General features: G+C 44.6%; 1 protein-coding gene across 1 annotated transcript in view; it reads right to left on the reverse strand.

Moving 5' to 3' along the window:
• Window positions 1–9,770: 9,770 nt before the first annotated feature.
• The window catches only part of LOC121283838 (interleukin-5 receptor subunit alpha-like), a 67,102-nt gene continuing 51,643 nt past the window's right edge, over window positions 9,771–25,229 (reverse strand). Inside the window, exons 8-11 of the mRNA XM_041198617.1 lie at window positions 23,859–24,000; window positions 21,112–21,205; window positions 19,322–19,412; window positions 9,771–9,876 (exon numbers count right to left, since the gene is read on the reverse strand). Of these exons, the coding sequence (XP_041054551.1) occupies window positions 9,790–9,876; window positions 19,322–19,412; window positions 21,112–21,205; window positions 23,859–24,000 (414 nt within the window). The 3' untranslated portion in view covers window positions 9,771–9,789. The remainder of the gene's footprint in view (window positions 9,877–19,321; window positions 19,413–21,111; window positions 21,206–23,858; window positions 24,001–25,229) is intronic.

Below are 25,229 nucleotides of genomic sequence, written 5' to 3' on the forward strand. Positions count from 1 at the left end.
GTGAAACTGATTTTTGCCATATTGTCCGCTCGTGCCCACCATGATGCCTGACGCCAAAGGGGACAGAAAATGTTCTTCAAAGGTTTTCTTTCCAGTCACCGCGCTGCGGTTTCAACACTCCCTGGCATAGTGGCTCCATTGCAGTCTGACCAGAAGGACAAGGGTCATCTCATACCGTATTGAGCGATCTAAGGCTGTTCACCATGTTGTACCTGTACTTAATCGTGCTGCCAGGCTGTTTGACCACCACTGCACACCATGTTGTGTTGTTATGATGATATAAAGGTACCAATCACACATTGCGGTTTCATTTATTCAGACTAGGCACATGAGAACAGTCATAGATGAATAGAAAGCTTGAAGACATCGGCAGCAGAGCTGTGTCTATGTGCTCAGCTCAAAACCAAAAGTGAAACTAAGATGGGTTGCATGACACACGACTCTTCTGGTGATGTCATGTTGCTCTCCCTTAAAGGCATATTAAAAAAAGAGGGGCTTCACTGAGTCCTTTTTCACCATGGAGGCACTACTGGAACTTAGCAGAGGATTTAGAGTGACAACATGGGTCTCTTTGGTCGCTGAACGAAAAGCTACTGTCTCAATACACTCAAAGCCTAATAATATCACTCCTTTGAAATGGCCTAGGAGCATTTGCATTTATTGCAATTTATAAAGAGTACCATAGTTACGTGATTGCTTGTTGCAATGAATTTTCAGACCTTTTAATTGCCTTCATCGAGTCTCTCCCCTCGGATGACATTGCCATAATAATAGTCAGAGGACTGAATGAGGCAGCAGTGAAGGCTTCCTCATCAGACCTAGCTTCTCAGAGGTTAGGTCTTGGGCCAGAAGAATTCAGAAGAGGCCCAACCAGTTAAATTTTATAGCATTATTTTCAAAATTCAAAATAGAATTTTAGATTTCTTTGGCCTTCCTCATCCTTGAGTTCTGCCGTCTCCATGATTATGGTCAGGAACCACTAACACCCCCCATTCTTCAATCCCCCCCACACCCTACCCCCTTCCCCCATGATCACTGCTAGATCCCCATGGATCCCGAGCGGGGTACATGATCTGACTGGGCTGTGACAGCAATCCAAGAGAATCATGCAACTTGACAAGAGCTCAACTTATTTTGCTCCTCCTGGATTCACTGCTGGCTTTGGGGCTTGTGTTCATCATCCCAGCCCCCACCATCAACATTAGGGCCAATAGGCTGGATTTCACCGCAAGCTTTGAGACCCCAATATCAGTGTGAAAATCATGTCTGGACCCTGTACTTGCCAGCAACGGGAATGACTGAGATTTTATTGCAGGCAGACTCCTAATTGATCGCCTGCCAGGACAACCAGAGGGCCAGCTCTGAAGCCTCAGCAATCTTCCTGGGAGAGGTGGGTGCTGCTGAAACAGGCAGGAAACCTGGGGGATCCTCAAAATGGAGGGGCACTTGGACTGGTGTTTAGAAATTAAAGTTTATGGAGTCGAAGACGTCAGGCCTAATGAGGTAAAGGAGGAATCCTTTTGGCGATGATTTTCAGACCCACAAGGACTGCCTTCCATGCCTGTGGCCTCCTCTTTGGGGCCTGGAGCCTTTGGCTCCAATAACCACCACCCTCCCCACCCACGCCCACCCCCATCTCCCCAGCCTGCCCGCAAGGAGGTCACCACCATGAAAGTAGAAGCTTCCCCATGCAGGCAGGTGCCACGCCGCTGCCAGTCAAATGCGGGCCGCCACATAAAATGACGCTTAATGGGGCCCTTAATTATACAAAAAAATGTCTCCGTGGAGCAAGAGGCTTACCTGCCCCCCCTGGTCCGCCCGCTACTCACCTCTGGGAAACAGCAGCAGCACAGCAATGGGGAACCAACCCGCCATGGCTGCCCGATTTCTTATACGACCCGGTGCGTCTCCATTCCCAGCTCCTCGGGGCCGGTAGAATTCAGCCCTTTGACTCCATTTCTCACAGCTTCCAAAAAACACAGGCCTATTAGCCAACGCGCCTGTGTGACTGAACTGTGACTGAATTATAGCACAAGCGCACGCTGCTTTTGTTCCTGCAATACTGAAACTGTCTTGTGGGTACATTATATATGTTTGTGCTACGGTTGGTCACCTCTCATGCCTTGTTTATCAGGGTGTGCCTTTGAGAGTTCCCCATTACTGAAATAGCCCTGTCCACACAGTTGTGAAATTAATCAAGAGGGTAGGGTTGCATCTGATTGTCGCTGACTGCTCAGCTAGGAGGCCTGTAACATCAACAACAACCACAAGAAACATTTATTTTTATATGTGTTCAATGAATAAAAACAGCGCTGGCTAGGCCAGCATTTATTGCCCAACCCTAATTGCCCTTGAGAAGGTGGGGGTGAGCTACCTTCTTGAGCCGCTGCAGTCCATGTGGAGTAGAAACACCCACAGTGCAGTTAGGGAAGGACTCCAAGGACCCAGCAACAGTGAAGGAACAATGATATAGTTCCAAGTCAGGACAGTGTGTGACTTGGAGGGGAACGCGCAGGTGATGGTGCTCCCATGCAGCTGCTGCCCTTGTCCTTCTTGGTGACACCGATCACGGGTCTGGAAGGTGTTGTCAAAGGAGCCTTTGTCAGTTGCTGCATATATCTTGTAGATGGTAAACACTGGTGCCACTGTGTGCTGGTGGTGGAGGGAGTAAACGTTTAAGGTGGTGAATGGGGTGTCGTTCAAGCAGGCACTGTCCTGGATAGTGTTGAGCTTCCTGGATACTGTTGGAACCACACTTGGAACCCAGGTCATTGTCAACTCCTTCTCCAAGGCATATGAGATAATGGGTCTTTCACTAAACACCCGGAAAACCAAGGTCCTCTTCCAACCAGGTCCCACAGCAAAACACCTCCCTACATCAATTAATATCATTAGTGAGATCATGGAAAATGTAGACCATTTTCTGTATCTTGGGAGGTTCCCCTTGCTGAAGGCAGACATGGACAATGAAATTCACCCTCACCTCCAATGTTCCAGTCCAGACTTCAGCTGACTAAGGAAAAGAGAATTTGAGGACTGCGTTCTCAAACCCAAGACTATGGCCATGTTTTACTGGGCAGCAGTGATCCCTGCACTCCCAGATGCTTCAGAGACTTGGACAACCTACAGCAAGTACCCCAAAACACTGGAGAAGTGCCTCCAGCGGTGCCTTCGCAAGATCCTGCAAGAAAGGTGGTCCAATAGAAACTTCCTCTCCCAAGCCAAACATCCTTGTCAACTCATGCGATCCCTGGCTTGTGATCAACCAAAATGGAGAAGGTTCCTTCAGGAGGGCACCGACTACATCAAGAGGCTTTGTTGGGGACATACAGACAAATTTGAGGCATCAGAGAGAGTACACAAACCTCTAAAGAATTCATCCACCTAACCCTCCAAACACCAGGTGCCCCACGTGTAGCAGAGTCTACACTGGATGTATCGGCTATCTCAGGACCCATTGAAGGAGAGTTGGAGCCTTTCATCCTTGATCCTGAGGGACCGTCTAAGAAGACTCACCCAGGAAAATGGAGACTATTCCATCAGACTCCTGACTTGTGCCTGGTAAATGGTGGACAGGCTTTGGGGAGTGCAGTTACTCTCCACAGAGCTCCCAGACTCTGACCTGCTCTTGGCTGGTCTAGTTCAGTTTCTGGTCAATGGTAACCCCCCAGGATGTTGATGGTGGGGATTGCTCAAGATACCTTGAGTGATCTGGATGCACCCCTCAGTAAAAGTTGGCAAGGAGTTTCCTGGATATTGGTGGTGTTGATGATCAAGTGGTGCCCTCCAGTATGGGCCAGCCAGAGTGTCCCATTATGCGGTCATCTGCTGTGCGCTGCATAACATGAAAATACCAAGAGGGCTTGGAGTTGGATGAGGTGGGGTCACTGATACACCATTTTTTCCTTGGAGGAAGACTGGGAGAAGGAAGACAACGAGGAAGAGGGGAATGAAGTGGGTACTGCAGAGGAGCCTGGCGCCCACACTTTGGAAGGAGATCATCGAGGCTGCATGTCCCAGTCCTCACATCAATCATCAGGCTGGCATGGCCATAAGTGCCACACTGACTCAGCAATGCTTCTGTTGAGTGGTTCCCAGGACAATAGCAGATGACTGCAAAACTCAACTTCCATCAGAGAGAGAAATTATTTCGCGAGCACCCAAAGACACGAAGCCTGGGGTCTCCAGTGCCACCATCATCCCAGATGCCTGCAACAAGGCCATGCCTACTCTCCCTCCCCGACTCAGCCTCCTTTTCAGTCCCCATCATTATCCATGAACAATCTCATTCAAATGAGAAAACAATCAGGGATAACTCCACCCAGCTAACCCCATCAAGTGCAGCTGATGGTGCATCACCATGTGCTCCGATGTGGTTTCCTCCCTGTGGCTGAGGATGAGCTGGAGGCAGCCTGTTCCATCGTTCTACTTGCATCTGATAGAGATACCCCCGGCTGCCAACTGCACCTTCAATGTGCTCGTGAGGGATCCTCCCCAGGCCGATGTGCCTGCATCTTTGCAGACAACCTCTGAATCTGGTCCTTGCGATAGGGATGGTTCCTGTGGGACAGAGGCTGAGGGGGTGAGGGATGATGGCGATTCTTGAGGTGTCATTTCTGTTATTCAGAGCTCTCTTATCCTGCAGAATGAGGAGAGAATGATGCATGAGTAGGCTGTCTTCCCTCAACTCTAAGAGCATGACATTGATATGTGGTATTGCACTCCTCAATGATGCCCCTATGCTCTCCAAATGTGAAGGTGGCTGCAGAGTTCCCACTGGGCATTAGCTCTAGCAATGCTAGGAAGCACTATGGACACTCAGTCTGCTGAGCTCGTGTACATGCTGTCGTGTTCAGAGTTTGAGGCCTATCAAACAGGCATCACTTGCCTTCACCTTCCTAGAGTTTATGAGGTCATTGATGTGCTTTCAGCATTGGACCAGCATCCTCCTGGGCACACCTCATCTGCTGACCCCTTCCACCACCTCCAGTTGGTTTTGGTTTCCTAGGGGTGGGGGTTGGAGTATCGGTTGGAGGCCGGGAACAAAATCTCCCATCTCTCGGAAACAGCCTTGATCAGGGAGGCTTCATAAATCCTGGGGTCGCTGGTGCCCTTCTGCCCCCGGCAGCGTGGGCCCGATCCTGACCTGCTCTCTTTGGAGGCATTTCCACAGCGAGTGGCAGGTCCAGCCACAGCTACTGCCCAAAGAGTCCTCCATTTCTATGTCCTGCTTCCATGTCGCTCCAGGCTTTCCTGATTGGGTGCAGAAACCACTCCCGGGGGGCCAATCAGCTCCTCTGCATTTGAAAATTGTGTTGTGTCAGTGACATTGGCACGACATAAGGCCGGGACCCGGAACTGCTCCTGCAGGCAGGCACCTGACCCGGAATTGAAAATCCCACCTGTTCCTCTCTCCACAGAGGTTGCCTGACCTGCTGAGTATCTGTAATCTCCACCGTTTCTCTTTCAGATTTCCAACATTCAGAATGTTTTGCTTCTGCATTTTCATTTGCTTTGCCTGAATTGCTAGATTAATTCAAGCAATAATGTTCCTATTCGAAACTATTTGTGAAACTAATGGCTGAAAAATAGCATTTGAAATAGTTTTGGTTGGTCTGGAAATCTCATAGCCAAACAGTGCCCCTCCTCCCGCTAAACATTCCCCAACAAAAAAGCCTACCCATGTCAGTCTTCCATGTTGACTTTCTCTGGGGCTCATTGTAAGTCTCTTTTCTTTGGAGGGAGAAAACAAAATGGCCGACATCTTCCTCCAGGCTGCTCCTGCTCAACCACCATCGCTGCTCTCATATCTCTACATGGGATTTCTGCTGCATTTCCAATGAAGTTATGACGGGACAACAGCTCCAAAGAAAATTCCTGACAACTGCTACGGGCCTGCAAGTGCCATGAGAAACTTGTCCCGGATGAGGACAAGCACTTCATGATGAAGGGAGATAAAAGTTTTGTGACTCTTTAAAAGAATTTTCCTTGAAGGGTAGCAGAAACCATAGCTGCGGGGGTGTGTGGGATTTTGAGGAAAGTAGATGCATGAGTATTTGGAGCAGTAGCTCTTAGCAGAATTATTTTATTCTTTCATAGGATGTGGGGGGGTGGGGGTGGCACTGGCAAGGCCAGAATTTGTTGCCCATCACTAATTGCCCATGAACTGAGTGGCCATTTCAGAGGGCATTTAAGAGTCAACCACATTGCTGCGGGTCTGGAGTCACAAGTAGGCCAGGCCAGGTAAGCATGGCAGATTTCCCTCCCTAAAGGGCATTAGTGAACCACCCATAGGTAGTCCAGTGACATTATCACAATGACACCATCCCCCTCTAGAATTGAGCTTCTCTGAAACCTGGTGCTGAGAAAGAGTATGGTAGGCAAGGAGTGAAGTAAATCTGACAAGCTAGAGGATGTGTATTGTTACCAGAGACTCAACTTACCTTGGCTACTATTGTGAGGTTAGTGAACCCTTTTCTGCACCATGTGGCAATTCTTGGTTTGGTGAAGCCTACGTTAACCATTCTGCCATCTCCCTCCAGACAAGGCTGCACAGGTCCCCTATGGAACTTGCTGCCTCGGAGATCATCAGTCTCCCCAGGTCCTCACTGCTACCAGAAATATTTCCACAGATTCATTGGTAAATCTAGGGCCATATCAGTGGCTGACTGCCCCAAGGCTGCTGTTCCTTCTGCCTTGTGGCTGTGAAGTGATATTTCCGTTTGACTAGCTCCTATCATTTAAAGATTGCATTAGGACTGTACTCTCCTGCCTCCCAGCTGTTGTCAGTCAAGCAAGGCTAATTTTCTAGTCAGCAAAATACATTCAATGTCTCGTGACTCAATGGATCAAAGGATATGGGGAGAAAACAGGAGCAGGCTATTGAGTTGGATGCTCAGCCATGATCATAATGAATGGCGGAGCAGGCTTGAAGGGCTGAATGGCCTACTCCTGCTCCTATTTTCTATGTTTCTTTATGACTGTTATGAGGGAAAATCATGGTGAGCCTGGTAGTTTCATGATGGTTGGTATTAGGACCCGTCCACCACAAACAGAAAGAGAATTCAGGCCTTCCTATTTTGAGTTTAAGAGGAGGAAGGGAGAAAAGTTCAGAGTAGCACCAATAACTGTGACATAATTTACATTCCCCACCACCACCCATCTTCCGCTGCACAGCCTATACATATCTACGTATCAGATTGTGTTCATGTACACAGTTGGAGCTGAAGGCAAGATGAAGGAAATAGCTTCTATTTGTTTATCCATCGTTTCAAATGGATTCAGCAATGATCCTTTCCCTTACAGGTTAAATAGTGGAGACACAGAGGGTTACATTGGACATACAGTACAGAGACAGGCTAATCGGCCTAACCAGTCCATGCTGGTATTTGTGCTCCACTCAACCTTCCTCCCATCTTTCCTATTCTAAATAGGTCATTGTAACCCTCTATTCCCCCTCAAGCCAGATGAATTGTCCTCCACATATATATGGGAATCTCATTCCCTTCACAACACGGAATGCCACAGCTCAGGAACAACAACTGCAAAATCACAAAATGACCCCCTATGGGCAAACTTTAATAAAAAAAAACATCAGGGTACATGTGTATCAGCCTCTCTATACAAATCAATACCTGGGATCACTTATCATGTACAATTCAAACTCATTTAGACAATGTAATTTTACCACATGGCTACTTGCTTAACGTAAGAAACAAGCACGCACACAGATCATTTTAAGTTTTGAAAAAAAACATTTAATACACCATGACATTCTCACAAATCAGACAGTAATCATCAAAACAACGTACATCCCTGAATTCCTTGCACATTTCTCCACCTGCTAGCTGCGAGGCTGCTTTAAAAAAACACGAATTAAAAATGGCAGTAATGTTTGAGCTAGGCTGGAATAGGTAACTACCATCAGGCTATTTAGCTTAAAAATGACTTCTTGTTAGCAGTGATCTGCTTCACACGTGCCAACACATTTCCACATCTGCTCAAGACCTTTACACAGGAACAGCTGTTGCATTGAAACTTTCCCTCATGAAATGAAAAGAGCTACCAAAGATAAGTCTGTGTCAGCTTCTATGATACAAGTGTAGAAATCGCTGATTGCGTTGTTAGCAGGCAAACACTTAAACTTATTTAAAAACTGAAAGTGCTGGAAAAGATCAGCAGGTCTGGTAGGGATAATATTTCGCATCAATGAGTCAGAGCTCTGAAGAAGAGTCATACAGACTCGAAACGTTAGTGCTGCTTCTCTTTCCACAGATGCTGTCAGACCTGTTGAGTTTTTCCAGCATTTTCTGTTTTTACTTCAGATTTCCAGCATCCGCAGTATTTTGCTTTTAACTTGAATGCGTTTGTCTGATATTATCTTATCCTCTATTTCAGCAACCACTGTACGCCAATGAAAATGAACACCCCAAGTTAAATAGCTGATGAATGTGTTAAGCAGTCCACTGCTAATATCAGCAACAGGCTATTTATAAATGGAAGAGCCTGATGTGAAGTAACACTTTTGGTCCATCTCAAGAAGGCGTTAGATAAAGAACTTGAGGCGAAAGGAATCAAAGGATATGGGGACAAAGCGGGAGCAGGCTGTTGAGTTGGATGATCAGCCATGATCATAATGAATGGTGGAGCAGGCTCGAAGGGCTGAATGGCCTACTCCTGCTCCTAGCTTCTATATTTCTATTTATCTCAGACACCCACTGTTATTTTTGACAAGTGTACACTTTTCTGCAAAAAACATTAGCTTGCCCATGAGTTTTATCCATTGCTCCAGGAGCGAACAAAATCTATCGAGAGACAGCAAAGTTGAACAAACGTAAACGTTATATCTGAACAAGCAAAATTTTGATAAATGCACACTCATTGCTTGAAAAAGCTTTGTTTTTTTAAGATGGGGGTCGGGGGTGAAGGTGTGATGTTTAAACACCGCAGAATTAGTTCGAAGAAAACAACAAGTGTTAGAAATACTCAGCAGGCCTGGCCGCATCTGTAGAGAGAGAAACAGAGTTACCAGACAGAATTTTCCAGCAGGTGTCAGGACCAAATGGGGGGTCCTGAGACTGCACTTGCTGAGTGCAGCTAATGCAGATCGTGGAATGCAAGGTCACCACGACATGGAGGCTCCCTCATTGGCCTGCACATGAAACATTCAAAGCCACAATCTGTACCAATAAGTGAGTCATCATAGAGGGGAAAAACCTCCACTGCATCTGTCTCAGCCTCAGTTGTGGCCTCGCGTGCTTATAGCCAGCAAGCAGCCTCTCGTTCCAGTGGCCTCCCTGTACTGCGACAGGGAGGGCACACCCATTATGTTGGCGGCCCTTGCACCAGGCAGCGGGCAGTTCCACAGCTCGCGAAATACAGACGAACCCTCTAAATTGCCCTTTATTGCAGCTTTAAATATGCACATTGGCTGCTTGCCTCCTTGGTGGAGGTCGGCGATCTATTTCCCAGACTGCCCCTGGGAAACTTGGCCGGTGGCAAGAGGGTGTCAGGGAAACATCCTGACGCAGCACCCAGTATTTTCCTGGCCCACCCACCACCAGGTCCACCAGCTTGAGGCCAGGAAAGCTCAAGTCTGATGTTTCAGGCTGCTGACATTGCTTCAGAACTGACCCTGAGCGATGTGGAAAACATTGACTGACAATAATTAGCAGCTTTTAATAGATAAGGCATGGGCAAAATGAAGCATCCTGAACATTGGTTTGTGCACACACAGGTTTATGGCAGTCTGCCAGATGCAGAAATTTGTCGTGATGAAATTTTCTTCATTCATGCTTCAGCCTTGGGGTTTTCTTCAATGACAACTGGATGGCACTCGTCAGCTTTTGAGATTGGTATCTGATAGTTGATCCAATTCTGTCGAGGAAGGAAAAGCTCAATTTAATATTAATGGTTTTAGTTTGTTTTAGTTATCATAGAATCATAAAACGATACTGCAGGGAAGCAGAGCCATTCGGCCCATCTTACCTGTGCCAGCTCTTTGGTTGAGCGATTCAATTTCTCACTCACCATGCTTTCCCCATGGCCCCACAATTTTATCCCTTCAAGTGTTTAGCCAATACTCCTTTGATTGTTACTGTTGAACCTGCCTTCACCATCCTTTCAGGCAGTACATCTGAGATCATTATAACTGTAGCTCATTAGAACTTTAGCTCTGAAGAAGAGACATACGGACTCGAAACGTTAACTCTGTTTCTCTCTCCACAGATGCTGCTAGACCTGTTGAGACTTTTCCAGTATTTTCTCTTTTTTTATTTCAGATTTCCAGCAACTGCAGTATTTTGCTTTTATCATTATAACTCGCTGTGCAAAAAATGTTTCCTCACGTCGTCTTTGGTTCTTTTGTCAATTACCTTAAAATTGTGTCCTCTGATAACTGACCCTTCTACAAATGGAAACCTTCGTGAGTTTGAACATCTCTATTAAATCTTCTCTTAACCTTCTCTGTTTTAAGAAGAACAATCGAAGCTTCTCCAGTCTTTCTAGATAACTAATTATCCCTTGTACCACTCAATAGATATCCTCAGGACCTTTTCTGAGCTCTTAACATCCTTTCTAAGGTTTGGTGTCTACAACTGAACACATGTCTTCATCTGAGGCTTAACCCCCTACCAGAAAATGTTGGCATCATTTGGCGTGCAACAGGCATCAAATGAGCTCATTTGTGATTGGCTGCATTCAAAATTGATCATTTAGCCATCATCTGACATCCCATGTAATCAAGAAGTGATCAACTGACATCATTGGTGATCAACTGACTTCAAAATCAAATCATACAAAGCTCAAAAAAACATCATTTGAGATCATTTAGCACCATTTGTTTGCCTTCAAAGCATTGAGCAGGGTTCAGCTGACACCAAAAGTGACCATAGATCTTGCTCAGGAGGAAATATTCCAAGTCCTAGTGATCACGACAAAATTTGACACTAGTTGACATCAACGATATTGTGCCATGATTTTTTTCCAAGTCCCAGCAAATGCAGTATGTTATGAATATATTGTGTAGATTCTTTAACACAGTGCATACACCGTTAGTGGAGGTGCAAAAACACGTCCCTTTTCCCCACACCTGTGATTTTAAAGAAATTCCTTTCTTTTCTGATGATGACAGTTTTGTCTAATCTCATCCACACCAATCAGACCCCTCCACACCTTGCTAAGATGCCTTGACCAACCATGACTCCAGAGCCATAGTGCCATGGACCCCAAGCAAAATCATTTCACGTCCCTCGCCTTCAGAATCCTACTGGTTTCATTGAGTCTAATATACATGTAATCATAACCTTGATAGGCATAATTAATGTGTACATAAGAAATAGGAAGAGGAATAGACCATTCAGCCCCTCGAGCCTGCTCTGCCATTCAATAAGATCATGGTTGATCTTCTTGCATTTCAATTTCCATATTGCCATCTAACCCTGATAACCTTTGATTCCCTTGCCTAACAAGAATCTGTCAACCTTGCCTTAAAAATATTCAATGCCCCGGCCTCCACCACCTTCTGAGGCAGAGAATTCCAAAGTCACGCAACCCCCAGGGAAAATAATTCTCCTCATCTCTGCCCTGAAAGGGCAATGCCTAATTTGAAAACAGTGCCCCTTAGTTCTGGACTCACCCACAAGAGAAAACACCCTTTCAACGTCCACCTTGTCAAGGCCGTATAGGATCTTGTATACTTCAATCAAATCATCCCTCACTCTTCTAAGCTCCAGTCTGTCCAAGCCCAGTCTGTCCAACCTTTCCTCATAAGACAAGCCACTCACTGGCTGCTCCCAACGTGGTCTTGTCTACATTAGAGAGACCAAACGCATTCTGGGTGATCACTTTGTGAACACCTTCGGTCTGTCCGCAAGCATGATACTCAGATCTCCCTGTCGCTTGCCATTTCAACACTCCACCCTGCTCTCATGCCCACATGTCCATCCTTGGCCTGCTACATTGTTCCAGTGAAGCGCAATGCAAACTGGAGGAACAGCACCTCATCTTCCAATTAGGCACTTTACAGCCTTCCGGATTTAACACTGAGTTCAACAAATTTAGATCATGAACTCTCTCGTCCATCCTCACCTCTTTTCCATCCTTTTTTTTCAAAAATTTATTTCTTAATTTTTATACATTTTTTCCCACCTATTTTCATTATTATTATTTTAAAATTTATTTCCATTTTTATTAATTGTTTTATCCCCACCTTTTAGCCTACTTCGATCTTTTTTCCCATACTGTCCCCTCCCCCTACCCCACCACCACTAGGGCCATCTGTCCCTTGCTCATCCTGCTTTCTACTCTTAATGTCACCATTAGCACCTCCTTTAGCCAATATCACCACCATCAACACTCCTTTGACCTTTTTTTTATGTCATCTTTTGCAACCTCTCCTTTGCCTCAACCTATCACTGGCCTCCTATCCAGCTTCACCTGTCCCACCCCACCTTATACAATATATATTTCACCAGATTTTTACTTCTCTTTAGTTCTGAAGAAGAGTCATACAGACTCAAAGTGTTAACTCTGTCTTTCTCTCCACAGATGCTGTCAGACCTGCTGAGTTTTTCCAGCACTTTTTGTTTTTGTTTCAGGATTCCAGCATCTGCAGTATTTTGCCTTTAGCTCATTCCAGGTATCAATCTAATAAATCTCCTTTCAATCATCTCCAATGCATTTACATCCTTCCTTAAATAAGGAGACCAAAACTGCACACAGTAGTCAAGGTGCGGTCTTTTCAATGCCTTGTAAAACTGAAGCATAACATCCTTACTTTGCAGTACAATCCCTCACGTAATAACGGATAGCATTCAATTAGCCTTCTTAATTACTTACTGTACCTGCATACTAACGTTTCGTGACTCATGTACTAGAACACCTAGATCCCTCTGCACCTCAGAATTATGCAGCCGTTCTCCATTTAAGTAATACTCTGCTTTTTGTTCTTCCTGCCAAAGTGATCAACATCACATTTTCCCACATTAAACTCCATTTGCCAGATCTTTGCCAATTCACTTAATCTATCTATACTCATCTGCAGCCTCCTTCACAACATGCTTTCTTGCCTATCTTTGTATCATCTGCAAATTTAGCTACCCTCACTCTCCTCATCTAAGTCATTGATGTAAATCATAAAAAGTTGAGGTCCCAATACAGACCCCTGTGGGACTCCAATCATCACATCCTGCAAACCAGAAAAAGACCCATTTATGAATACTCTCTGCTTTCTGCCAGCCAGCCAATCATCTATCCATGCTAATATGTTACCCACTACACTATGCGCTTTTATTTTCCGTAATAATCTTTGATGTGGCACCTTATCAAATGCCTTCTGGAAATCCAAGTACAGTATGTCTACAGGCTCCCCTTCACCCACTGAGCATATTGCTCCTTCAAAATACTTCAATAAATTGGTTAAACATAATTTTCCTTTCACAAAACCATGTTGACTCTTCCCTATTGCCTTGAGCTCTTCTAACTGCCCAGCTATAACCTCCTTAATGATCGATTCTAATAACCTTCCCTAGACAGACATCAACTAACTGGCCCATAGTTTCCTGGGGCAGAGTTTTCAGGTTGGCATGTGGGGACAGGCTGGACACGCCAAAGTGGAAAATGATGTGCGATGACATCGGGTGTGCGTCCTGATGTCATCACGCTGAGTTGTGATGTTTTGTTTGCGCGCCGGAGTCAGTATGTAAACGGCCTACTAAGGATCTAATTAAAGTTATTCTAAACGCTGCCCGTCCAACCTTAAGGTTGGTGGGCAGGCGAAAAGGCCAAGCGGCCTTTGCATTTTTTAGAAACCCTCATCCACGAACATGCGTGAAAGAGCACTGGCCCCGACTCTCCCTCCCACCGCCCGCTCAGTTGGCGCTGAGTGCTCCATGCCGCGTATTACGCTGGGCGGGCCTTAATTGGCAAAATGGTGGCGAGGAGCCATCACAGGCGGCGATTGTCTCTGCCCCCGCCCCCACCTGCTCCTGCTGAGCCCGCCCATCATATGAAAAATCCTGCCCCTGTTTTCTGCCTCTCTCCCTTCTTGAACAGAGGGGTTATATTTGCTATTTTCCACTCTAATTGAACCATTCCAGAATCTAGTGAATTTTGGAAAATTAACACCAATGCATCGACTACCTCATTAGCCACCTCTTTTAGGACCCTAGGATGTAGTCCATTGGGATTCGGAGCCTGCAGATCTGTCAATTTCCTCAGTACTGCTTCCCTAGTGATTTCAATTTCACCAAGTTCCTTTCTCCCGTTCATCTCCTGATTTGCAGCTATTACTGGAATGTTTTTTGCATCCTCTATAGTGAACACAGAAGCAAAATATTTGTTAATTTCTTCTGCCATTTCCTTATTATCTACTATTAACTCCCCATTCTCACTCTCTGGATGACCAACACTCATTTTACTTACTCTTTTCCTTTTTAAACACCTGCAGAAACCCTTGCCATTCATTTTTACATTTCTAGCTAGCTCCCTCTCATACTCTAATTACATTCTCCTGATTGACCTTTAAGTTATTCTCTGCCATTCTTTATATTCTGTCCAATCATCTATGCTGACACTCATCTTTGCGGAGTTGTATGCTTTTTCCTTAAGTTTGGTGCTTTCCTTAACATCTCTAGTTAACCACGGATGGTGGGTCCTCCTCTTAGAAATTTTCTTTATAGTAGGAATATACTTATTCTGAAATATCCCCTTAAATATCTACCAATGCTTCTCTATTGATCGATCCTCTCGCCTAGTTTCCCAGTTCACTTCAGCTAGCTCAGCATTTATCCCCACATAGTTGCCCTAATTTAAGTTTAAGATACTAGTCTTAGACCCGTTCTTCTCCCTTTCAAAATGGATGTAAAATTCAGTCACACTGTGGTCGCGGCTACCTAAGGATGCCTCTGCTCTGAGATCATTAATTAATCCTGTCACATTACACAATATCAAATCTAATATTACCTGCTCTCTGGCTGGTTACAGAATATGCTGCTCAAAGAAACTTTCTCGAAAGCTTTCTAAGGAGTCTTCATCCAGGCTGCTACTGTCAATCTGATTTTTCTCATTTATGTGTAGATTGAAATCAGCCATGATTATTGTCATCCCTTTATCACAAGCACACAATATTTTCTCTTGAATACTTTGTCCTACACTGTGGCTATTGTTAGGGGGCCTGTAGATCACTCCCACTAATGACCTATTCCCCCTACTATTCCTCATCTCCACCCAAATTGATCCTACATCCTGATCTTCTGAACCAAGGTCAGCTCTAACTACTGCACCAATGCCCTCTTTGAGTAACAGTGCTACCCCTCCACTATTACTTAGCTTCCTATTCTTCTTGGATGCCATGTACCCTTCAATATTAAGGACCCAATCTTTTTCTTCCTCCAGCCACGTCTCTGTAATTGCTAGCAAATCATATTTATTTACTTCAATGTGGGGCATCAATTCATTTACATTGTTATGAATACAATGTGCATTCAGATAGAGAACCTTCAGTTTTGTCTTTTTGTTACCTTTGTAACATCTAGCCTTGACTGCTGATGTATTCTTAGGTATTTTTCTCTCTGTCCCTTCCTGCCATTCTCTGACACTCAATTCTCATATTATTATTTTGTTCCTGTCTTGACTCTACACCTCGAATTGCTACCTTTACCCAAACTTGGTCCCTCACCCCTCTTGTTAGTTTAAAGCCCTCTCTACTTCCCTAGTTATGCGATTTGTGAGGACACTCGTCCCAGCATGGTTCAGGCATAAACCGTCCCAATGGTACGGCCCCCACTTTCCCCAGTACTGGTGCCAGTGCCCCATAAACCAAAACCCACTACGCCCATACCAGCCTTTGAGCCATGCATTTGTCTCTCTAATCTTATTTGCCTGAGCCAATTTGCACGTGGCTCAGGATTAATCCAGAGATTATTACCTTTGAGGTTCTGCTTCTTAATTTGGTACCTAGCTTATCATACTGACTTTGCAGAACCTCTCTCCTAGTTCTACCTATGTCATTGGTATTTACATGGACCACAACAACTGGATCCTCCCCCTCCCATTGCAAGTTCCTCTCCAGCCCTGAGCAGATGCCCCGAACCCTGGCACCAGGCAAGCAACATAGCCGCCTGGACTCTCGCTCTTTGCTGCAGAGAATAGTGTCAGTCCCCCTCCCTATACTATTCCCTGCTACCACTACATTCCTTTTTGTTCCCCCACTTGAATGGCATCCTGTACCACAGTGCTAAGGCCAGCCAGCTCATCCGCCTTGCAGACCTCGCTTTCATCGACACAGGTTGTGAGCACCTCAAACCTATTTGACAATTTCAAAGCCTGAGGCTCCTCCCCTACCGTCTGCTCGGTCCCATTACCTGCCTCACTGACAGTCACATCCTCCTGTCCTTCACCGCTGACCAAAACAGATGACCCTATTCTAAAAAGTGTGACTGTCTTCAGGAACAAAGTAGCCAGGTATTTCTCCCCCTCCCTTATGTTGCACAGTGTCTGCATTTGGGTTTCCAGATCAATAATCTTGATCCAGAACTCCTCCTGCTGCTTACACTTTCTGCAGACGTGTTTGTCATGGATTGCCTTGGCATCCAAAAGCCCCCACATCTCACAGCTGCAACATAACACCTGTCCGGTCATTCTAACTTATGTCATTTAATTTACTTTAATTACTTTCTTCCTATGTATGCTACAATTTACTGTGTTTTTTGAATGCTAGTACCACTGACAACTAAGGCTTTATGCTTCTTAATGACAAGGTATGTCTTTGTGCTCTTTTATCCTGTGTTTCCGCCGCTCTCCTCGCGCTCTTTTCTCCTGTGTCCCCGCTCTCCTCACTCTCTTTTATCCTGTGTCTCTGGTCTCCTTGTGTTCTTTTATCCTGTGCCTCCACTCTCCTCGTGCTCTTTTACCCCATGCCTCTGCCGCTCTGCTCATGCTCTTTTATCCTGTATCTCTGCCGCTCTCCTCACGTGCCTTTGAAGGGGACAGGTATTCAACATTGGTATCTGTATTTTAAAATCATCCATGGTAAGGTGGATATCAAGCTGGTTTAGTACAGTGATTGTTAAGAAATAAAAATATGGCAAATTGTGTAAAGTCATTTTCCCAATTCCTATATATGAGTGTATACATGTACTGTAGCTTATAACATCCCATTCCATTCCACAGAGAAAATGAACTGTAAATTAAGTGCAGTTGGAGTTAGTTTACAAGTATATGTTCCATGTTTTTAGTTTTTTGTTGCAAGCAGTTAAAGCCCCCAAAAAGCCTTAGACAATTCAATCATGGGAGCGACCAATCAGAAAAGAAGTCACCCCATAAATGGAAGCGACAGGTTCTATAAGGAGCTGCACCACCAATTAGTGAGTGGAGGTGGAGGGTGGACCCAAACAACTGAAGCAGCAGCAGTCAGCAAGGCCCAAGAACCGGAGCAGCGGTGGTGACCAAGGCCTGAGGACTTAAGAAGCAGCACCTGAGGGGGGCCGAGGGGGAAGCAAGGCCAACAAGGCTGGTGAGATCGGTGGGGGATTGTGGGGAAGCAAGGTGGGAGGGGACAACAAGGCTGGTGATTCCAGGCTGGATGGGCTGCAAAAGGGAGAGCGGGGCTGCAAGGGAGATAGGGATCTGTAAGGGGGAAGAGGATGGTTGGAGAGGGGGCTGCAAAGGGTGAGATAAGGAGAGAGGCTGAGGTTAATGAAAGACTTGGATCGCTAATGAATACTTTTCAGTGCAAATGATCACGTCTGAGCACTAATGATCACTTCTGAATATTAATGATTGCTTCCACAAATTTACCAAAGCTGTGATGGTTTTGAAATGCTTCTGAACACTTTGATGACACGTTTATGCAAATGATGACTCAATCTGCCATTAAACAATTGCTCCAAGTTACACCTTTTGATGATAAATGATGTTACTGAATGTTTTGAGTGCATTTGAAAAAAAAATGATGTCAAGGTTTTCTGGTGGTGTTTAAATTATATAGACAATTTTCATCAAAAATGTTTTTGATTACTTTTTCCAATTCCTCCTTCTCACCAGATTGTGTTCTGGCTGGGATGTACCTCCACTGCAGGGCATTAGCGGGGTGTTATTCCAAGGCACTTCCCCAGGAGGGTGACCAGATAAAAATTGTCATGGAGCCAAAGGAGATATTTGAATGTTGAATAAAAGATTTATCAGAGAGATAGATTTTACAAATTGCCTTTAAGGAGGAGGGTAAATATGTTTTGATGGGAATGTCAAAACTTAGGGTCCTAATGGCCTGAAAGAACCGACAGGTCTTTTTGAGAAGTGGGGAGTGATGATGGCAGATTGGAAGGGGAGGGGGGCAGTACCTGAGGAGAGTGAACTATTTACAGGATCAGCAAGAATGGGAGCCAGGAGAGAAAATTGAATGGGAATAAAGTCAAGTCAGAGGAAGGTGAATCTCATGAGTTTGGGCAAGGCATGAGGGGAGATAAGGGAGAAACTAGTGAAAGATTGAACCTGCTGAGCAAAGTTGAACGACCTGAAATGTGAATTCCTTTCTCTCTCTACCTGCTGAGTTTTTCCAGCATTTTCTGCTTTATTCAGAATAGATTTTCCCTCCGATTCAATCAGCTCATATTCCATCAGGTCTTTTTCTACAGTATTCAGCACCTAATAATGATTTGGCTTGAAACTGGTGACATGCCTCCAATTTTAATGTGAGTGTCTCTATATCCTTGTTCACCAGAAACCAATAAAACACTCCTCTAGATCTCCATAGAGAAACATAAATATGGTTTGGATGAATGCTGCATTTTATCTCTCATCATACAAAGTATTCTAATTACTCAACCCTTCTTGATTATCAATGCACCCTAATAGCTGATCAATGGAATGTAAACTGGGCAGGGTCTATAACTAGCAGGTGACCTGTTGTACCAGATTACCATGCATACAGTAAAGACAAATGTTTACTCCATAAACTCTGATTCCCCAGTTGTGTTATTTCTGTTTTGTTGACTTTGAGTAATGAAATGTTTGAACCCTGAGGCTCTCTGGCACTTGGATCATCAGACAGGGTCAGTACTCATTCTCAGATAAGACACAGAGTGAGAAAGAACAAGTGTTGATATAACACCTTCCACTTCCTGGTGAGGGCACTCAAATTTGAAACTTATTACCTGTGAAAATGTTTTTTTTTGACAATTTACATTGCATGCCTGAAGAGGAATTACTTCTAAAACTGAGTTTCCATTCCATGCAAAACACAAAATGCTACATTAGATACAAATAATCAGGCGATGAATATTTGAATTTCTGACCATGAAGCATTTCATTAGTGTATGCTGACCTGGAAATCACCGTTGTATTCCTCAAACAATGTTTTGAACTTCTTTTGAGGATCGGGGATTGGTTTGAATACAGTTTCCAACACTTTGCACCTAAGCAATGTTAAACACATTAATGAAATCCACATTAGCTTTGCATTATTTTACATAGAAATACAGAAGAACGTTTAGGGTAGATCGTGGCTTTGTGTGATAGTGAAGAACCTGTAATATCAGATCAGCAGCCTGTTGTAGGTCTCTCCCTATTAGTATTTCCATTGAAGTCAATGGGAAAGCTGTAAAATAAACTGCCAACTTCTTATCACCTGTTATACACTATCCCACAAAGTTAAAATCAACATTTCTGTGCATTAAAACAAATCTAAAATGCATGTTAAGATAATGAATTTGTACACCATTTGCCATATTAATACTGTGGCTACAAGAGCAGGTCAAGGGCTAGGAATCCTGCGATGAGTAACTCACCTCCTGACCCCCTAAAGCCTGTTCACCATCTACAAGGCACAAGTCAGGAGTGTGATGAAATACCCCCCACTTGCCTGGATGAGTGCAGCTCCAACAACACTCAGGCAGCTCAATACTATCCAGAACAAAGCAGCCCGCTTGATTGGCACCCCACCCTCAAACATTCACTCCTTTCACCACCGACGCACAGTAGCAGCAGTGTGTACCATCTACAAGATGCACTGCAGGGACTCGTCAATGCTCCTTAGACAGCACCTTCCAAACCCACGATCACTACCATCTAGAAGGACAAGGGCAACAGATATATGGAACACCACCAGCTGGACATTCCTCTCCAAGCCATTAACGATCCTAACTTGGAAATATATCACCGTTCCTTCATTGTCACTGGGTCAAAATCCTGGAACTCCCTCCCTAACAGCACTGTGGGTGTACCTACACCACATGGTCTGCAGCGGTTCAAGAAGGCAGCTCACCACCACCTTCTCAAGGGCAATTAGGGATGGGCAAATAAACGCTGGCCCAGCCAGTGAAGCCCACACCCTGTAAATGAATTTCAATAGCATTCTTTTAAACAAGATCATAATTTTCTGAGTGGGGACTTGGCTCAGGTTTTTATGCAGTGTCGCTATCATTGTTCTCGGTGACCTTGGGTTAGGAAATAGAATGCCAGCCAAGGTTGTCACAATTGACAACAAGACAATGACCTCTCCAGCAAATTGCATGTGTGAGGATGTTGGTTGTGTTCAAGCGTGATGCCTCACAGTGTAGCGGTCAGCAGAAACTCATTGTCTGGTTCATGGTCACTTGGTCCAGGCATCAAAGGAAGCCAGAAACAAGTGAGCACATTCAGAAGAGGAGGTGAGGGTTGAAAATTCGCAAAGGAAAAGAAATCTACTGGAATTAGACAGGAGGAGGCTATTCATCCCCTCAAGCCTAATCCATCATTCGCTGAAATCATAGGTGAGCTGTGTCCTTATTCAATTCACCTGCCTTGGCTCCATGTCCTTTTATATGCTTGGCTAATGAATAGATTTCCCACTGTGATTTACCAGGAGATTGGTGAGCACCCCAACCCCCACAGGCAAATAGCACAAATTTCCAGTTAAGCTTCTTCTCGGAGGGCTCTCCTGGTCTCACATCAAAGCTGTGGCAGGAGATTGGGAGAAACCCTGTGAATTTCAGGGATCTTGACTTTTAACAAGGCACTTCAGGGCAGCTGAAATGCTCTGGAGCTGAGCCTCGATGCCAGTCAGTGCATCAGGACAAGAGCCGGGAGAAACCTGACACTATTTAAAACTCAATTAACCTCTGCATGGAGAATTACCTTCTGAATGCAAACAGTAGAAGAAGCCCTGCTGCCATTGTAAACATGGCCACTATAAGTAGCATCTGATGCACATTAAACAAATGGATAGGTCCTGTAAATAAACAAAGCAGTTACTATAGGTCACAAGTGATATTCGTTGTTTCAAAAGATGTGAAAGTTGCTTAAAAAGGAGTTGCAGTGCAATGAGACATATAGTAAAATTCATTAGCTTGAACACATTCTAAGATATGACCTTAAAATTGGATCACACTCTGCTTGTTTTACAGATGTAGAACAGTTGGCAAAGGGTGCAGAGAGCAATTGCACATTAGAAATGTCAAATTGATAGGGTACCTTCGTGGCTGTGCGTCTGCAACTAATGTTCAGCCCATTGCTACACCTGCCCAACCCTTCACAGAGTTGGACCGTGAATGACTAAAGCAGAGTCATGTTCACTGGCAGTCACTTTCCCCAGGTGTTCAACAGTCTTTAAAGGGACCACTGAAGGCTGCCACCTGAAAGGCAAGTTTCAAGTTGTCTTACCTAACTGTGGAGTCAGGAGGTGCATGAGTGAACATTACAATTGCAGATCACTTGCCAGCCACTAATCATGCCCCGTCTCCTGATTGTCCTCCAGCCCTTGCCCCCTGGCCTTCCCTGAGGTCCTAAGCCAATGTTCACCCACTGGGTTACCTATGGGAATGCCAATGACAATGGTAGTTCACCAGTCCTATATTACTGAGTCCAGTGGTACAGTTTAATGTGATCCTCCCATCAGCCTCATTTGGTGTGCACAGTGTGCGCTGCACCTAGATCTCACACTCAATTAGTGTAATTAAATTTCCAGGCCCTGGTCTCATTAAAATGAATAGATTAATTCTCAAAATAACAGAAAGGAAAAGGTGCGTTTATATAGCTCTTTTGAAGACTTCAAAATGTCACAAAGCGCTTTAGGGCCAATGAATTTCCTTTGAAGTATAGTCACTGTTTTAATGTAGGAAAGGTGGCAGCTGAATTTTGCACACAAAGATCCCACCAACAGCAACACGATCATAAGCAGATAATGTTTTTGTGATGTTGACTGAACGATAAATATTTGATTGAATATCAGAAACAATTCCCCTGTTCTCCTTTGAACAATGTCAGGGGATCTTGTAAATCCACCTGTGAGAGCAGACAGAGCTTAACATCTCGTCTAAATTATGGCAGCCTCAACAGCACAGAACTCCCTCAGTGAGTGTCAATTTAGATCTTTTGCCCCCAAAAGGGCTTGATTTAATGCTCCCCCACTGGTGGTTTGAAGGGTGCGGGGGCTCATTCAACCGTGTCGGTGGCCTGCCCGTCACCTATCCACCCGCCCCTACCCTCACCCAAATTATACCAGCGATTGAGGGCCTCGTCCTGATACTTCTGCCAGGATTTAACCAACAGCAGGAGATGCCCGTGACAAGGGACCAGCCTGGCAGGTTTCCAGGTGGTGAGTGGGTGGTGGGAGGGTGGGAGGTGGTGGTGGTGGTGGTGGTCCCTCTTTAAATGGCCCCTATAGGCTTATTAGACAATAGAGAATGCCACACAAGGCGTTACCCTCCCCAGGTTACACTCACACTCTGCTCCCTTCACACCCCACCACCAGCACCCCCCACCCTGCCCCCCAACCCCATGGCTTCTGAAACACAAGCCCATCACCAGAGCTTGCCAGCTTGGCGCCCGACGTTGCCCCCAAATACTTACCAAAATCTGGGAGCCAGAGCAGCATGCTTCTGTCCCAAAGCGCTAGAGAACAGCAAGTGGCTAGGACTGAAATGATGCTGCCTGACCTGTTGTGTGTTGCCAGCACTTGCTGTTGGTAATTCAGATTTTTAGCTGTATTTTATTTTTGAGTATTTAAACAGACACGTTTTACTGGCTAAACAGATAATTCACATACCTTCATTGTCAACGAGATTATTGGAAAAGTACAAATTTTTAAAAAGATGTACATATAAGCTGTTGCCTATCCAGAGCTAATTATTTATTCATGGATAAGTCATTAACACATTATGGATTAGCATTTAAAATTTAGCATATGTCGGTCAACCAATTTTATTCGCTACATATTTTTTAAAAAAAACAAAATATATCCATGTTCTTTGAGAGATATGCTTTGCAGATGAACCAGAGTTAAAGCAGTTTGTTTCTATGCATATTTAGGGGAAAGGGCAGCCAGCGTGGGACCAATCGGATAGCTCTTTCAAAGAACCAGCATAGACACGATGGAACAAATGGCCTCCCACTCTGCTGAACGATTCTGTGCTTTACTCTCCATGAACTAATCATTGACTTCTTCAACATGGCAAACTCTTCTAATAAAAAACTCAGCCGTCTTGTCTACGCAGGAGAATGAAACTTAGAAGACAGAGGAAAAGAGGCATCACAGCACAGGACGCCATTTTGTGCAGGATAATAAGGTTCCTTTCTGGTTCCTCCAGGTACCTAGGTTGGCTACATTCAGGCCTTCTCCCAGATCACTTCTTCAAGAGTGGGAGGGGCGGAGAGGAAACCAACAGTAAGTTAATCGTGTTCATCTCACTAATGCCACATTCAAGCTGAAAAACAAGCCGGTAGAGAAATGAATTAAAAAAAAGCCAGCCCATAATTTCACTGGTAGCAGTTGTGGGAAAGATACCAGTTTCAAAAATATTACTACAAAACAGGAAATATGAAAAACCCTCAATGAGCATAACAATGAGCAAAGGCTCAAGAAAAGATAAACACAGGAAACTTACCTATAAAACCCTCATTGCTCCAGTCACTCCAGATCTTATTCCCTTGGCAATGTTTTAATTTCATCCTTACTTTCACTGAGTAACGTTTTGTTGGGTTGATGTTTACAAGAACATACTTTGATTCATCAGTGGTAGTTGAAAACTAAAACAAAACAGTTAGTGATGCAGACTTTGTGTACTAAAATACCCTATAAAGAAACCGGAGGAGAGATGAGAGGCATTTCCCTTTTTCATGCAGCGGGTTATGGTGATCTGGAATGATCTGCCTGAAAGAAGCCATGGAAACAAACTCAACTGTAACCTTCAAAAGGGAATTGTAGGCATACTTGAAAAAGAAAAGATTTGCAGGTCTATGGGGAAAGAATCGAGGAATGGGACCAATTGGATAGCCCTTTCAAAGAGCCAGCATAGACACAATGGGCCGAATGCCCTCCTACTGTGCTGTATGATTCTATAGTGGATTCTATGTTGCATAGGCCTTTCCTGATTCTTACTTGAAGGTGATTAATTGGCTCTGAAATCCCATAGAGATTCTATCAGTCTCTGACCAGAACCCCCTGGTTGAGGGAAGAAGGAATTTGCAAGGAAATGGCACAAAAACTGAAAACAACCATTTCCCTGAGAGACTAACATTCCGGCCTCACTAGTGGTGGGACGGGAAAATTTGGAGAGCTGTCAAAAGTCAATGGCTATCCAAATTCTCCCATCCCACCCACGACAATGCCCATAGGTGTCAGGGCCGGAAAACCCCACCCATACATGCATTTAAGATGAAGTTAGGTAATTACACAAGGGATAAAGGAATAGATGGAAAGGCCGATGGGTGAGGTGATGTTGGGTTGGAAAAGGCTCATGTAGAACATAAAGAGCCAAATAACCTTCTTCTGTGCTGGAAATTTCAATGTGATTCTAATTTATGAGTTTCTGTGGAAGATTACTCTTTGGCAACAGAGATTGGAGAAACAGAAAGAGAGGACAGTGCATCTTATCTACTAAGATCAATGGCCATAATAAGACCATAAGACATAGGAGCAGAAATTAGACCATTCAGCCCATCGAGTCTGCTCCGCCATTCAATCATGGCTGATAAATTTCTCAACCCCATTCTCCTGCCTTCTCCCCGTAACCTTTGATCCCCTTACCAATCAAGAACCTATCTATCTCGGTCTTAAATACACTCAATGACCTGGCCTCCACAGCCTTCTGTGGCAATGAATTCCATAGATTCACCACTCGCTGGCTAAAGAAGTTTCTCCTCATCTCTGTTCTAAAAGGTCTTCCCTTTACTCTGAGGCTGTGCCCTTGGGTCCTAGTCTCTCCTACTAATGGAAACATCTTCCCCATGTCCACTCTATCCAGGCCTTTCAGTAT

The sequence above is a fragment of the Carcharodon carcharias genome, chromosome 11, assembly GCF_017639515.1.
Source record: "Carcharodon carcharias isolate sCarCar2 chromosome 11, sCarCar2.pri, whole genome shotgun sequence".
In the NCBI taxonomy this organism is placed as follows: Eukaryota; Metazoa; Chordata; class Chondrichthyes; order Lamniformes; family Lamnidae; genus Carcharodon; species Carcharodon carcharias.